General features: G+C 46.3%; 1 protein-coding gene across 1 annotated transcript in view; it reads left to right on the plus strand.

Annotated features, from left to right (window-relative positions):
- Positions 1-1902: 1902 nt before the first annotated feature.
- TMEM123 (transmembrane protein 123) overlaps positions 1903-15317 on the plus strand; it is a 30969-nt gene continuing 17554 nt past the window's right edge. The window contains exons 1-2 of the mRNA XM_044288511.1: positions 1903-2085; positions 11845-12087. Of these exons, the coding sequence (XP_044144446.1) occupies positions 1998-2085; positions 11845-12087 (331 nt within the window). The 5' untranslated portion in view covers positions 1903-1997. The remainder of the gene's footprint in view (positions 2086-11844; positions 12088-15317) is intronic.

The following is a 15317-nucleotide window of genomic DNA, read 5'->3' on the forward strand; positions in this document are numbered from 1 at the left end:
GAGGGGTGTACTTTCTTAGATGGAGTCACTTTTTTGAAATTTCTATTCTAGGGGTGCAACAGGGGGCTTCAAATGGGACATGGTATAAACAAAACCAGTCCTGCAAAATCTGCCTTCCAAAACCCATATGGCGTTCCCCTCTTTCTACGTGCTCCCGTTTGGCCAAACAGTAGTTTACGACCACATATGGGGTGTTTCTGCAAACTACAGAATCAGGGCAACCCATTTTGAGTTTTGTTTGGCAGTTAACCCTTGTTTTTTTCCTGGAAAAAATTTATTATATTGGAAAATTTTCCAAAAAATCTAAATTCTAAAAATGTATGTCCATTTGCCATGAAGTGTTGTGGAAGACCTAAAGGGTTAACAAAGTTTGTAAAAACAGTTTTGAATACCTTGAGGGGTGTAGTTTCTAGAATGGGGTCATTTTTGGGTGGTTTCTATTATGTAAGCCTCACAAAGTGACTTCAAACCTGAACTGGTCCATAAAAAGTGGGATTTTGAAGATTTCTGAAAATTTCAAAATTTGCTTCTAAACTTCTAAGCCTTGTAACATCCCCAAAAAATAAAATATCATTCCCAAAATGCTACAAACATGAAGTAGACATATGGGGAATGTAAAGTCATCACAATTTTGGGGGGTATTACTATGTATTACAGAAGTAGAGAAACTGAAACTTTGAAATTTGCTAATTTTTCAAAAGTTTTGGTAAATATGGTATTTTTTTATGCAAAAAAATTAACTTTTTTGACCCAATTTTAGCAGTGTCGTGAAGTACAATATGCGACGAAAAAACAATCTCAGAACGGCCTGGGTAAGTCAAAGCGTTTTAAAGTTATCAGCACTTAAAGTGACAGTGGTCAGATTTGCAAAAAATGGCCTGGTCCTTAAGGTGAAATAGGGCTGTGTCCTTAAGGGGTTAAGTCACCTTGGGTGACAATAACTGGCAATCATTCGATTGTCCATAGTATTCAGTGATGGCTAAATAGCCATCATTGAAGACTTCAATTGCACTATATCAATACAAGGCTGCCACCTAGTGGCCTGTATTGATACATACATCTACTTGACTTTGAGGCTTCGGTCAATTAGATCAAGGTAACGGATTCCCTGATCTCAGCCGGGGAACGCTGTTACCGGAACGGAATACTGCAACTTCCAGTTCCGGTCTGCGCAGATGCCTTAGTCACATTTGACCACGGCATATGAAAGGTAAGATGCATGTGATCAGCCTTATGGCTGATCGCATACATGTGCCACGGGTCTCTGCTATTTAAAATAGCAGAGACCCCGCGGCTAAGGCGCCTGCTGCAGGCGCCATGTTTAGGGATTGGACCCATGACGTACAGCTACAGGCGTTAAGTGGTCTTGTTCCGCAAAAAACAAGCCCTCATACAGCTATGTGAACAGGAAAAACAAAAATGTTATGGCTCCAGGAAGGTGGGGAGTAAAAAACGAAAAAAGAAAAACTATAAAATGACTGCCGCCCACGCAGGTGTTTATGCAGCCTGACTACTGCGACAAACAGTAATAATAATAATAGGACAGGTTTATGAAAAGGTGTAAAAGAAAGCAACCAACGCAACCAATCACAGCACTGCTTTCATTTGGTGTCTGCTCTTGAAATATGAAAGCTGCTCTGTGATTGGTTGCTCTCTCTTTCTACAGTGTTAAATTGACGTTCCTTTGCTCAAATGCTAGCGTTTATATATTAATAGGCTGTAACGGATGTGTCGCCCATCTTTTATAATGTACAGCCAAGGTACTGTCACCATCTCCCTTAGAAAATCGTACAAACAAGCCACTAATGACGTCACGACGCCTTCTCTGGAACGCACACGTTCCACGCCCAGTCGTTTGCGTTCCTCGGCTTGCGCGCTTTAGACACGCCCACCCGTGCACAGCGCGCGGCCCCGGCAGGCAGAGGGCGGTGTTAGATGCGCAGCGGCGGCGGCGGTGGTGCTTGTGTTCTCCTGGGTGACGCGGCTGCCGGTACAAGATGAAGTTATCGGTGGATTCCCGGGGCTGGGTGTGGACAGGATTGCTGCTCCTGGCCGCTTGCTGCACGGTTAAAGCTGCAGAAGATTGTAAGTACGGGGGGGACACTGGGCTGGTGGGAGCTGCGCACATGTCAGTGGAGTTTAGGAGTGCGCGCTCCTTCATGTGCTGTGTTACTGGGAGGAGATGCTGCAGGTGAAGCAGTTCTGATGTCCCTCAAGGTAGTGTGGGCGGAGTAGTCAGAGGTAGCAGTGGCGACTAGGAGTAGTTGAGTGAAGCAGTGGTTGGCTGCACAGGTGCCCTAAAGTGGTGGGAGATGAGGCCTCCTGGAAAGACAGCTGCAGTGGCACAGGCGTAGCCCCCCCTGGAGAGTCACCGGGGCAGGTGTAGCAAATCCAGCCCCCACAGGCATAGCCTGACCCCGTTACTGGGGCAGGTGTAGTAGCACCCTGGAGCGTCACTGGCGCATGGTAACACACGACCCACCCCCTAGAGCGTCACTGGGGCCGGTATAGCCCTCCCCTGTTACCGGACCAGGCCGACCCCCAACATCTATCTACCCTCCTGCTGACCCCCCCCCCCAGGTGTAGCCCCCTGGAGTGTCACCAGGGCAGGCGTAACACACGACCCACCCCCAGAGTGTCACTGGGGCCGGTGTAGCCCCCCCCCCCCCCCCCCCCGAGCCCTCCCAGGCATAGCCCTCCCCTGTTACCGGACCAGGCCGACCCCCCAACATCTATCTACCCTCCTGCTGACCCCCCCCCCCCCCCAGGTGTAGCCCCCTGGAGTGTCACCAGGGCAGGCGTAACACATGACCCACCCCCTAGAGTGTAGCCACCCCCCGAGCCCTCCCAGGCATAGCCCTCCCCTGTTACCGGATCAGGCGTAGCCACGACCCCCCAACATCTATCTACCCTCCTGCTGCCACCCCCCCTAACAGGAGTGTCACCAGGGCAGGCGGAGCACCGAACACAGGTAAAAAAAAATCAATTGTCGCTGTCATTCTGGAGACTGAGCCCTGCACTCTGATCACTGCGCAGCCGCTCCAGATTTCCTGTGTGTATAATGTGGCACGCGGGTCACTGACCCTCCGGACGGTGGGGTCCACTGCTAATTATCAGGGAGGACGTCTTGTACCCTCGCAGATCCAGAGGCGTCTGCAGCCCCACAAGGAATTTGGAATTTCTGTATCTCTTGTCACTTCCTGAGCCGCCTCTGAGTTTTCAGATGAGAGAGGCCCGAGGTGAAAATGTGGAAAGGAAGTGCCCCCCCCCCCCCCCTCGCTCTGTAAGGAACTGCGAAACCTGCAGTAAATTCCCCTTCTTTGTAAGGTGGTGTGATATTAAGGAGGACCTCTCGCCTCTCCTGACAGGTCTGTGTTAGTAACTACTTGCATTCTCCGTGTAATAACAATTCTGGAACATCTGGTCTTGTAAGGCTATTTTCACACTCGCGTTTTGGGCGGATCCGTCATGGATCTGCAAAAACGCTTCCATTACAATAATACAACCGCCTGCATCCGTCATGAGCGGATCCGGTTGTATTATGTCTTCTATAGTCATGACGGATCCTTCTTGAACACCATTGAAAGTCAATGGGGGACGGATCCGTTTTCTATTGTCAGGACAAATCCGTTTGGCTCCGTTTCGTCAAGCGGACAGCAAAGCGTTTCTCCAGAATTATTACATGGGGAATCCAAGTAATTACTAAAACTGACATGTCAGGAGAGGGAACGGGGCTTCTCATCTTAGTCTTTTTACCTGGGGCTGCGTGTTTGACTGGAACCCTGTAAAATCACACGCTCTCACATCCACAGTGATGCCTTAAAGGGGTGCTCCAGTAACAACAAGACATCACGATCCATGAGACAGCTGTTGGATCTGTGGGGGTCCCAGCAGTTGTTCCCCCACTGATCTAACAGTTAAAGGGGGTCCTCCAAGACCAGGAACTAGTTTTCATCTGGACAGACAGGATGCAGGGGTTAAAAAATAAATGTGCCCCTATGTCTCTATTTTGGGAAAGTGCATAGTCTGGCAGCATTGTGGCTTGTGGTATGCAGGAAGTAAAGACGTCGTGATCACTGCTTGTGTTTCTCATGCAAATCCGTGACGGGAGGATTAAACCTCACACACACACACTTTCGGTGCCGCAGAGGTGACTTGTGTACTGAATATTAGGCCCGATTCACGTGAGTGGAAGCAGAGGGCTCCGCTTAGTTTCTGGCGCAGGTGTATCGCAGCACCTCTGCTATTCTGTTGAACAGGAGTTGAGTTGCAGTACCCAGACACAGTCACTACATCATGTACTGAAGCAGTATGGTGTCCAGCGCCGCAGAAGCAGCTGATCTCTGGGGGTGTCAGGTGTTGGACCCCCCACCAATATATTGATGACCTATCTTGAGGATAGGTCATCAATATCTGTAAGCCGGACAACCCCTTTAAGGTAACCTGACAGCCACCCCTACCAACTCGCACATACACATTCAGTTCACCCATGGTTTCAATGGGGAGAAAAGAGCACAGTGCTGCCGGACACCTCTGAAGGATTGGGCGTTGAAATTCAATGCGTCCGATCCTTCTCTTCCCGTCACAAATGTTGGAAAAAGTGGGTTCGGCTGACAGTAGTGAGGTGTTTGATCCAAGAATCGCCCAATAAATTTCCTGGTTCGATTAGAATTGGTATTTAAACAGTCCTCCTCATCATGCTGTTCACATCTTGACATCATGAGACCAAGATGACATCTAACAATTGATTAACAGTACCTCGCAATTTGGAGGCTTCAAGCAGGATGTTCTCAGACAGAAGTGGCCGCTTAGCTTAGGTGTCATCACCAGGTTGTATCAGAGGTACAGAGACTGGAAGAGTCACACTACTGGTATTGGCTTTTGCGTCCATAAATTGTTTAAAATGAGAAAATCACCATTGCATGCTTCTACTTAAATGCCTGACTTTCAAGATATAATATATCACTGGAGCGGGAACTTTTTAAGTTTTCCATAGATTTCACCCGGAAGCCAAATATCCCAACTTTTTGGAGTAGTGTATACTATAATTTTATTTTTATTTTTCTGGATTTCTGTTAAGCATCAAAAGTCAAAGACTCTTCTTTGTAAATAGCCTAATGTTTTTTGGCCAGCAGCTCCTAGACAGAGCTATGTACCCCTCTGGATACAGACAGCAAACACAGCCCGCGTGGTCGGATCCTGCAGTCATACTCTACTCCACCTATTGGAAATTTGAACATGACCTTTATGGGTATTTTTGTTGTCCTGTTTGGGTTCTGTTCGTTTCTATTGAGCTGACGTTTTACGGCTGACCCTTTTTGTGGGTGGCGCAGTTTTCTCCACTTCAGTGCTGAGGCCTCGTGTGTCTGCACCACTGATTCCTTCTCCCATGGCTTTTATTTGTGATAATCTAAAATCGGCTAAACACGGCGAATGGAGTTATCTTGTAGACATTACGCAAGGCTTGGTAAATAACGGTCACACAGGGCGCTCTCGTTCCCACAGATATTGGATCGGTTTGTACATATTTATCCATCTAGGCTGTAAGGTGGAGATTAATGCAGCGAGGTAAAGCTCTACAGCCAACACTGATTGCACAAGATGTCACGTACGCAGGTGATTTATAGAGATATGGTCGTCCTCGTGACTGTCCTTACATTCCTGGTTAAGTATTAACTGGAAACTTCATTTCAGGGGGAATCGGGTTCACCTATGTCCAGCACCTGCATGTGATTTCAAGTTTTGCGCAGCTCTATATAAAATTTTCATCTCTATGATCACCAACAAGGTCACCATTGCACCATCAAAAGTGTTTTTTTCCGCTCTTGGGCTACTTTCTCACTTGCGTTGTTAATTCCTGTATTGAGATCCAACAGAGGATCTCTGTACCGGAATTAAAAGGATCCGTTTAGATTATGAACATCAGGATGCATCCATTCTGTTAGGATGTAGTGTTTCTGGATTTTGCGAAGGCTTTTGATACTGTCCCTCATAGACGCTTAATAGGTAAAGTAAGGTCTATAGGCTTGGAAAGTATAGTCTGTAATTGGATAGAAAACGGGCTGAAGAACCGTGTCCAGAGAGTTGTGGTCAATGATTCCTATTCAGAATGGTCCCAGGTTATAAGTGGTGACCCCAAGGTTCAGTGCTGGGCCCTATCTATTTTTGCAGATGACACTAAGCTGTGTAGAACTGTGCAGTCTATAGAAGATGTCCATGTACTACAGGGTGACTTGAACACTGAGTGATTGGGCATCAACTTGGCAAATGAGGTTCAATGTGGACAAATGTAAAGTTCTGCATCTTGGTAGTAATAATCTCTGTGCTTCATATGTCCTAGGTGATGTAGCACTGGGAGAGTCACTTATAGAGAAGGATTTGGGTGTCCTTGTAGATGGTAGATACACAGCATACAATGTCAATCAGCTGCTTCTATGGCCACCAGGATATTGTCATGCATTAAACGAGGCATGGACTTGCGGGGCAGGGATGTGATATTACCACTTTACAAAGCGCTGGTGCGGCCTTATCTGGAATACGCCGTTCAGTTCTGGGCACCAGTCCATAGAAAGGACGCACTGCAGCTGGAAAAAGTACAGAGGAGAGACTAAACTGATAAGGCGCCTGGAGGGTTTAAGGTTATGAGGAAATATTTAAAAGAATTGAATCTATTAAGTCTTGAGAAGAGATGTCTAAGGGGGGGGGGGGGACTTGATTCACCTGTACAAATATTTAAATGGGCCATACAATAAATACGATGAAAAGCTGTTTCATGTAAAATGCGCTCAAAAGACGATGGGCCACTGCCTCCGACTGGAGAAGAAAAAGTTCAGTCTCCAGAAGCGTCAAAGCTTCTTTACTGTAAGAACTGTGAAGCTGTGGAATAGACTTCCTCAGGACGTGGTCACAGCAGGAACAGTGGACAGATTTAAAAAGGGTTTAGATGAATTCTTAAAAGTAAACAACATTAATGCTTATGAAAACGTGTAGAAATCTGAGTCTCACTTCCTTCTGGGATTCGCGTCCCCACCTATTCCATGGTTGAACTTGATGGACTTATGTCTTTTTTCAACCGTATCAACTATGTGGCTGTATGAAATCAGAATAGAAAAAAATGGATCCGGCACTAAGTACATTGAAAGTCAATGGTGACGGATCGTGTTTTTTTTAATTTTTTTTAATTATTTTTTTTAGGCTCTTTAAAAAATGCATCCATCACCATTGACTTACATTATTTTCAGTGGCGGATCAGGTTTATTTATTTATTTTTATTTTTTTTTAGGTTTTTATGACCAGACACACAATCGCAATCACAAAAGAAAATGCTGCCAGATCGTGATGCATCCTGAATGGATTACTCTCCATACAGAGTATGGAAGAGTAAAAATACTCCTCTGAATATTTTGGAGGAGTATTTTTAGCCGAGGAGGAGTAAAAATTGTAGTTCATATATATAATACGTAGGCTTATATAACATTAAAGGGGTTGTCCGGGTTCAACCCGGACATAACTCCATTTTCACCCATGCAGCCCCCCTGACATGAGCATCGGAGCAGTTCATGCTCCGATGCTCTCCTTTGCCCTGCGCTAAATCGCGCAGGGCAAAGGCATTTTCAGGAGTTCCGGCGACTTACCGGGGCTCTCCATGGGGCTGCCAGGAATTCCGGTGACGTCACTGGCACTGATGGGCAGGATTTAGCGCTGCCCTCGCCAGTAAGACGGCTAGGGCAGCGCTAAAGCCCGACCATCAGAGCCGGTGACGTCACCGAACACACTGCCGGGCAGAAGTTTCTGCCTGGCCGCGTGTTATTGAAAACAAGAGCCTGCGCACTTTAGCGCAGGGAAAGGGAGCACATCGGAGCATGAGATGCTCCGATGCTAGCCTCAGGGGGGCTGCCTGGTTGAAAATAAGGGTACGTCCAGGTTCAGCTCTGAACCCAGACAACCCCTTTTAAGGGGTTGCTATTTATGCAGGGAAACAATTTCCAGTCTCCTCTATAATGTCCTCCATGCAAAAATGGCAAATTTTGACTATTTTAAATGTATCTCTCAGAAGACTGAATCCCTACCTTTCTTGAAGCACCAAATCTGTCACGTAGGGATCGGAGCTGTAGACTCTGCAAAACTCAATGCAAAAAGAATTGAACAGGGATGTCTGGTGGTTGTGGCTGGGAGCAGTGGTGGTCTGGTGGCACTGGGTGGGGTCTGGGACAGTCTTATACGCAATATATCGGACTGTAGCCAGTATAATGTACCCTATAGTCCTCTCTGTGATCTCTGAATAGTGTGCTCCATACGGGGAAATAGACCTCTGGTCCAGGGTACTTACATAGAGAGACTAATAGCCAAGAGGCTAAAGAAAACCCTGCTTCTGACCCTTATGTTAAATCAGAACTTTCATTTGATTGCTCTGATACCTAAACGCCAAAAGCAAGACAAGAATTTTAGAAACCTGCTGTTTCTCTAGATAACCTTATGTTGATAGTAGTGTTAATAGAGTCTCAAGGATCTATAAAAGCAGGTACCCTACTTTTATAAACCTTTGAGACTCTATTAACACTACTATTAACATAACACTACTACTTTAAAAGCCTGCTGTTTCTCTGGATGAACTTATGTTGATAGTGGTGTTAATAGAGTCTCAAAGGTTTTATAACAGTAGGGTACCTGCTTTTATAGACCCTTGAGACTCTATTAACACTACTATCAACATAAGGTCATCTAGAGACACAGCAGGTTTCTAAAATTCTTTTTTTCCTTTTGGTGTTTAGGTATCAGAGCAATCAAATGAAAGTTCTGAGTAACCTAAGAAGCAGGGTTTTGTTTAGCTATTAGTTTTCCATTGATAAACCTCCACGCGGAGCTCCCAGCAGCAGATAGAAGCCTGCAGGGCACTTCTGGTGTGACATCACCTGGGCACAAGCCTGACACTTCTCTCGATCTCTTTGCTCAGCAGAGGCTCCATTCCCGCCATGCTTTCCTTTAATCAGCAGCCGGCAATGGTTCGGGCGGCGGCGCGCACACTGCCCTTATTGATAATTAATGAAATGGATGCTGCTGCTGTGTGTTCAGCGCGCGGGAGAAGGGGCGTGTGAGAGGATCGGCCAATGGCACGGCAGCCCGTTGATACTGACAAATCAGCAGCCTCCTCTCTAATTGCAAAGCTTTGTGATTGGATGTCTGTGCCTCTCATGAATGGCAGTGAAATAATTGTGCGTATTTATACGCATCAGACGTTTTTTAGGGAGTAAAACTGCCTGTACAGCCGTTATTGCGATCTAACCATTGTTTTGATTAGTTGCTGCGCTGGAAACTGTACAGTATACAGATCGGAAGCGGAAGACTCCGTACACCGTGTAGTGGCCATGTCTGGGTACTGCAGCACAGCCTCCATGGCGACAGTCAATAAACTGAAATTTCTTTTCTAACTAATGAAAATCTGTTCCATCTATCAGAAATATCAGATTCCTCTCTAGTGATAATGGTAATCACTGTGACTAGTGTGCAGCAGGTATCCCCAGAGAAGCAGTCCATATGTTATACGCCAGGAAAGCTCAATCGGCAGCCCTCCAGCTGTTGCAAAACTATAACTCCCAGCATGTCCTAATAGCTGTGCAGGCATGCTGGGAATTGTAGTTTTGCAACAGCTGGAGGGCCACGGGTTGGGCATCCCTGTTATACGCTACAGATCCAGTATGCACAGGAGAGGGACAGTGTAAAATGTTTGATGCTGTGATCAGGACGCTGGTAAACGTCTGGATCATAGCGTCAATAAATTGTCTGATAAGGAGCAGGGGTGGGGGATTAAATGACCAAATAATAATCTTCTCACTCCCCCTATATGTGACAATCAGAATGCAAGTATGCCGTCTGAGGGGGATTGATAACATGAACTCCCTCTGCTCCTCCATGCTGGCTGAGATGGCAGCTGGCTAAAGGAGGGGGCCTGCTTTGACCTGGTATCAGGCTGACATACAGCCAGAGATACATCCTTTAGATATCGGTTTGGAAGTGAGAGATGCAGGTACATGAAGTGCCATCCCACCATAATGTATGAGATATGTCCTTGGCCAGGAATGGGTTAGGGGGTACCTGAACTTTTGTTGAGAACATGATTTAGGTAACCCTTTAAAGGGGTTTTCTGGGGCGTGTCAGAAGCTGTACTTGCCAAAGAATGGGCCAGTGATCTCTGCAGCCCCTGCAATTAACTGATAGATATGTGGGGTTCCGACAGCGAACAGGATAGGCTAACAGTTTAGTAGTCTTGGATAACTGTAATGGAAAGCGCCACGTACATGGATGGTAAGCTGTCCATTGTCTAAATCGATGGAGGCCCACTGGTGATACCTATGTGACGGTTATTAGAAATCCTATGTCGTTAGAATACTCCTTTAACACGTGGTATATATTACATACACATACTCGTCAGTGGAGGAGTCCAGTAAGACCAGTTTTAGGTGCTCCAATTATTTGTGACCATTTCAAATCGTCAGATTCTGGAATTTTTTTCTTTTTCTTTTTTGCCCTTCCTTATGATATATAAAGGGTTATTCCCAGGCGACCTGTCTGCATATTGTATGTTGAGGATTTATGGGACATTTATGGGGTCAGCAGTAAAGCACCTTTGTATGGCTGTCAACATACTTTCCCCCTGGTAAAAAATGATATTTTTCAGCATCTTGTGACAGCTTTGTTTGCACGAGGCTTGCCATAATTTAAAAAAATTTTCTTGCTACACAATCCATTTTTTCTTTATTGCATTTGCAATCATATGGCGCCGTGTGATTTTGATTTGTTTTTATGACACAAGATAGGAAGTAGAGAGATTGTTTTGAAGGATGTACTGAACCGGTTGTGCTAAAGCAACCCACCCATAGACCCATCCGTCCAGCGTTTGCATGTCTTTCCTCTCCTCTGGTTTGAAGGTGCTTTCCAGCCTGAAAAACTATAAAGCTTCACATCTGGGCAACTTCTGGCAATCTTATAGCATGCCTCTGCCTTTCAGTCCTGGTGGACTCAATGTGCCTGATGTCGGCAGAGTTGAGCATTTCATTTACATACAGCAATCCTCTCCTCCTAATGGGGCGAGCGATCATTGCTGCGATCTGTCATCTCCGTAGAGAACCACTGGTTCTGGAGAGCAGGTCACTGTTTAGTCAGGACAATTTGCTGGCCAGAAACTATGACTTAGGCTTTATTCACCTGTCAGTTTCTGTGATTCATCTGCCAGATCCGGCCGAATAACCCGTATTTATGACAGAAATCTGGCGGATCACAGCCGGTCCCATTTGGAATCAATGCGGATCCGGAGGTGAAGTAGAGATCTGGCAGGCTGCTGGATCTCAAGAGAGATGTGAACGAGGCCTTAGGTGACCCAATGAACGAGCGTTTGCTTGTTCATCAGGTGATTGGCGACACACGGCAATTATCGGGAATGTGCCTGCCTGATAATTCCCCTGTAAAGGTGCCTTTAGTTACTCTCCAGCCAGAAGCTGGAAAGTCTTATATAATTAAAGGATTTGTTAAAGATTTTTTTTTTTTTTTTTTTTAATTGGCGCCGCTCCATTCATTTTGGGGACTTTGGGTTGCCCTGTTCTTGTGATCAGTAAAGGCCCCAATGATCAGCCCCCCCTCCAATGAAGTACTTTATCCCCTGTCCTTTGGACTGCTCGTTTACAAAATCAGCAATTAAGGTGGGGATTAACTTTCTGTACAGCCCCCAGTTTCCCTGTAGTTCTCCTCATTCACGGGGAGGGGGGGGGGGGGGGGATAAAACATGAATATCAAGGTTTTGCAATACAAGAAATGTTTTTGAATACTCATTATCTTTGCTCTCATTTACAGCATCTGTGGTGTCCACTGTTCCGAGTACAACTAAGGGGGCTCAATCACTCGTCAATACCACATCAACTTCACCTACAGTGCAAGAAAACGCCACCACAACTTCAGTGCCCGTGGGCTCCAACTCCTCCACTAGTCCTACGCCAGCAGCGGCTTCTACTTCCACAACGGTGGCTTCTACTTCCACAACGGTGGCTTCTACTTCCACAACGGTGGCTTCTACCTCCTCAACTGCAAAAACACAAGGTAATTCTCCTCGACGGAACGCTGGAAGATATTATCCTGGTCTCGGTTCTGCATTGTGTATTCATGTTGATACTTTATAGAGATCGGCGAAGAAAAAGGTGCAGAAAGGTCCCATCTCTTGTATCGTGAGTCTGATTTCCATCTATGACCACTGAAGGACCTAGGCTGAGCTGCATATGTAGTGCCAAAGGGGAGCTCAGTCCCCATCCTGTCTGATCCTGGTCAGAGGCTTTCCTGAACTCCCAGGACAGGGCTCAATCTCATCCTTGGCACTAAATATAAAGATCATAAGGCTGCCTCAGCCGCTACAATCAATCTGGTAAAATTGTACTACTCCTGAGCCCACAGTCGGTATACGTCTGTCAAACCGTATTGCTCTTCTAGATTTATATCAAGCTGGCAGCTCAAGGGGAGTGTCCTTTCTGCTGCAGCTCAGGGGGCGTGTCTTTTCTGCTGCAGCTCTCTCCCTATAACAGCTCAGGAGGCAGTTGAAGATGAAACTGAGCATGTGTGACCTCAGTGAGCCGGACAAAGAAATAAGAAAAAGAACAAACAGCAGGTGGCGCTATACAGATAATTTTTTTTGAATAGCTCAGTGGCTATGCTAAATTCTTAATTACAGCTTTCCCGATGTGAGCAGTTGGTGCGTCGGCCATAGACATGATTATTATTATTTTTTTTTTAGCATATCCCGTCATAATCTCATCTCTTTAGTGACTGCAGAACATCTCCTGATGTCTACCGTTGGGTGATTGCCCCAAACTAAGGAGAATTAGTCTAAGTTCACACGGCATGATCCACAGCAGGAAAATTAGTCGTAGATCGCTAGCTGAAAGCAGGTCTGTTTTGGTGGCAGATTTCTAATTTGATGGTGGCTATAGAGGAGTATCACGAGTGTTTTAGAAGAGGTTTTGCCAGACCTTAGTTGGGATATATTTCTGAAGTGTTTTTGGTGGTTGAAATGCCACTAAAAACGCTTCTAAAACCTCTAGTTTTTTTTCCCCATTGATGCAACATCAACTAACAATCCGTTCCTAAGAAGTAACATAGAACTTCAGAAGAGGGGAAGAAGCACCACAATGTGCACATGGCAATGTTTTTTCCATTGAGGTCCATGAAAAGCTATCTACGGTGGAAAACGTCTGTATTACGCAATTAAATCTGTGGTGGAATTTTATTTGTGGGAACATAGGTGGCTCCTGCTGGACCAGCCTGGTAAGGTCATGGAAGATGCCTCCATCTCATGGCACCCCCACGTGTTTCCTATCTGCTCTGTTGTTTTCCCCTTTGTACGTTGTTCTTCTGTCTGCGCTGTGTATCCTGAGCCCTCATGTCTCTTGTCTTTGTGATGTTTCGGCTATGTGTGTGTGTTTTGTGCATTACACCAGCAGATACATTTCCTGTTTGTACCTACAACATGGTGCTTTATACTTGTACGGGGCCCTGCGGGGGCTGGGGCCGGCAGCGTTCAGTTGTAGCTGGTTCCTCCTGGACTGTTTATGATACGGTGACCTCCTGTAAAGATTCCTGCTCGTTCAGGCAGTGACGTCTTTGCTTTATGGAACAGCTTCATGTTACTTTTATTTCTTAAATCTTCTTCCGTGACAGCAGCACGGGGGAATAACTCATTTCGTAGAAATCTGAGTCAATTTTCCATAAATCCTAGCCTCATAGAGGAATTTGCAAGTCAAAGTAGTGTTGGCCAAGTTGCACCCTATGGTCAGTATTCAAATTAGTCTAAATAAATGCAGCACCAAACGAGTCTTATGGATTATAGGGTTAACCTTGAAGGCTGTGGACAGCTTGGAAGCAGTTTACTTAAAGGGGTTATGCAACATCTCCAACAGCCCCCCCATGTGCCGGTCCCCTCACAGGTAATATACTTGGCGTGCTCTTGGTCCCCGCACTGCAGCTGCTGCTTGTCCCTGTACACTGATGAAAACATTTGGTGTCGGGGGGGAGGAGCAGCCAATGGCAGACGGGGACAAGCCTCCTTAGCATCGCGGGTGACGCTAGTGAGGCTCATCTCCGCCTACCCCCCCCCCCCCAACACCGGCTGTTTTCATCCGTGTATAGGGAGAAGCGGCGGAGCGATATAAGTATATTACCTGTGATGGGCCCGGCACATGGGGGGCCGTTGGAGACGTTGGATAACACCTTTAGGCTACGTCTACACAATGACATTTGTCGCACGACAGATAGGGCACAACTACACTGCAACATTTGTAGCGCAACATTTTGTTATAATGGCAGTCTATGGTGTCGCACTGCGACGCTACAGTCGCAGAAAAGTCCATCTCGAATGGATCTTCTGCGACTGTTGCATCGCAGTCGCAGCATGTTGCAGTGCGACACCATAGACTGCCATTATAAAAATTGTCGCGCGACATATGTCGTCGTGTAGACGTAGCCTTAAGTCTATGTATTTTTGCTTGCAAAGCATTTTTTTTAAATTGTGTTTTATTCAAAATTAGCTCTGGCTTCTGCAGCTTCTATGTGTCACAGTGTTTAGCAGACTGCAGAATGCTGTTCACAGTGAAATCTGACGGCTGAGGCTAGTTTTTATTTCTGCGGCACGTAGATCCGGCCGCCTGATGCTGCAGACAATGCTGGCAATCAGCTGGACAAAAAACTGCAGCGGTTTGTGTCCGGCCGATTCTCCACATTTTTGCCGGAATGCGGCTGGAGCTCCGCCAGACCCCATTATATTTGAGGCTGGCGTGCAATACGTTTGTATCCGGCAATGCCGAATTCGAAGAATGTGTAACTAATAATACACACGCCGCAGGTGTGAAACTAGCCTGAGTATCTGGTCTCTCTTCTCCTAAACAATGACCAGATCAGCTGGTGTGAATTCCGGCAGAGAACAGCCTGCTGGAATTAAACGCCTGCCCTATTAAAGTGTAATGGGGTCTGGCGGAGATCTGTACGCATTCCGGCAGACAAGCGGAAAATCGGCCGAACACAAACCCCTGCATGTTGCAGTTTGTGTCCGGCTGATTCTCCGCTTGTCTGCCGGAACAGCCATGCCTTAGAAGATCCGTCAGGAGAGGAGAGAGGAGGACTGAAGACTGCGCTGTACTGTGATACATAGATGTGAAGCCAAGCAATGCTCTTTGTTAGTGTGCCATACACGGATTCTCTAATGCAGGGATCCGCAACCTTCGGCACTCCAGCTGCTGTAAAACTATAACTCCCAGCATGCATACTTACTCTGCTATTCTTGTAAG

This window comes from Bufo gargarizans, chromosome 3 (genome assembly GCF_014858855.1).
Source record: "Bufo gargarizans isolate SCDJY-AF-19 chromosome 3, ASM1485885v1, whole genome shotgun sequence".
NCBI classification, from domain to species: domain Eukaryota; kingdom Metazoa; phylum Chordata; class Amphibia; order Anura; family Bufonidae; genus Bufo; species Bufo gargarizans.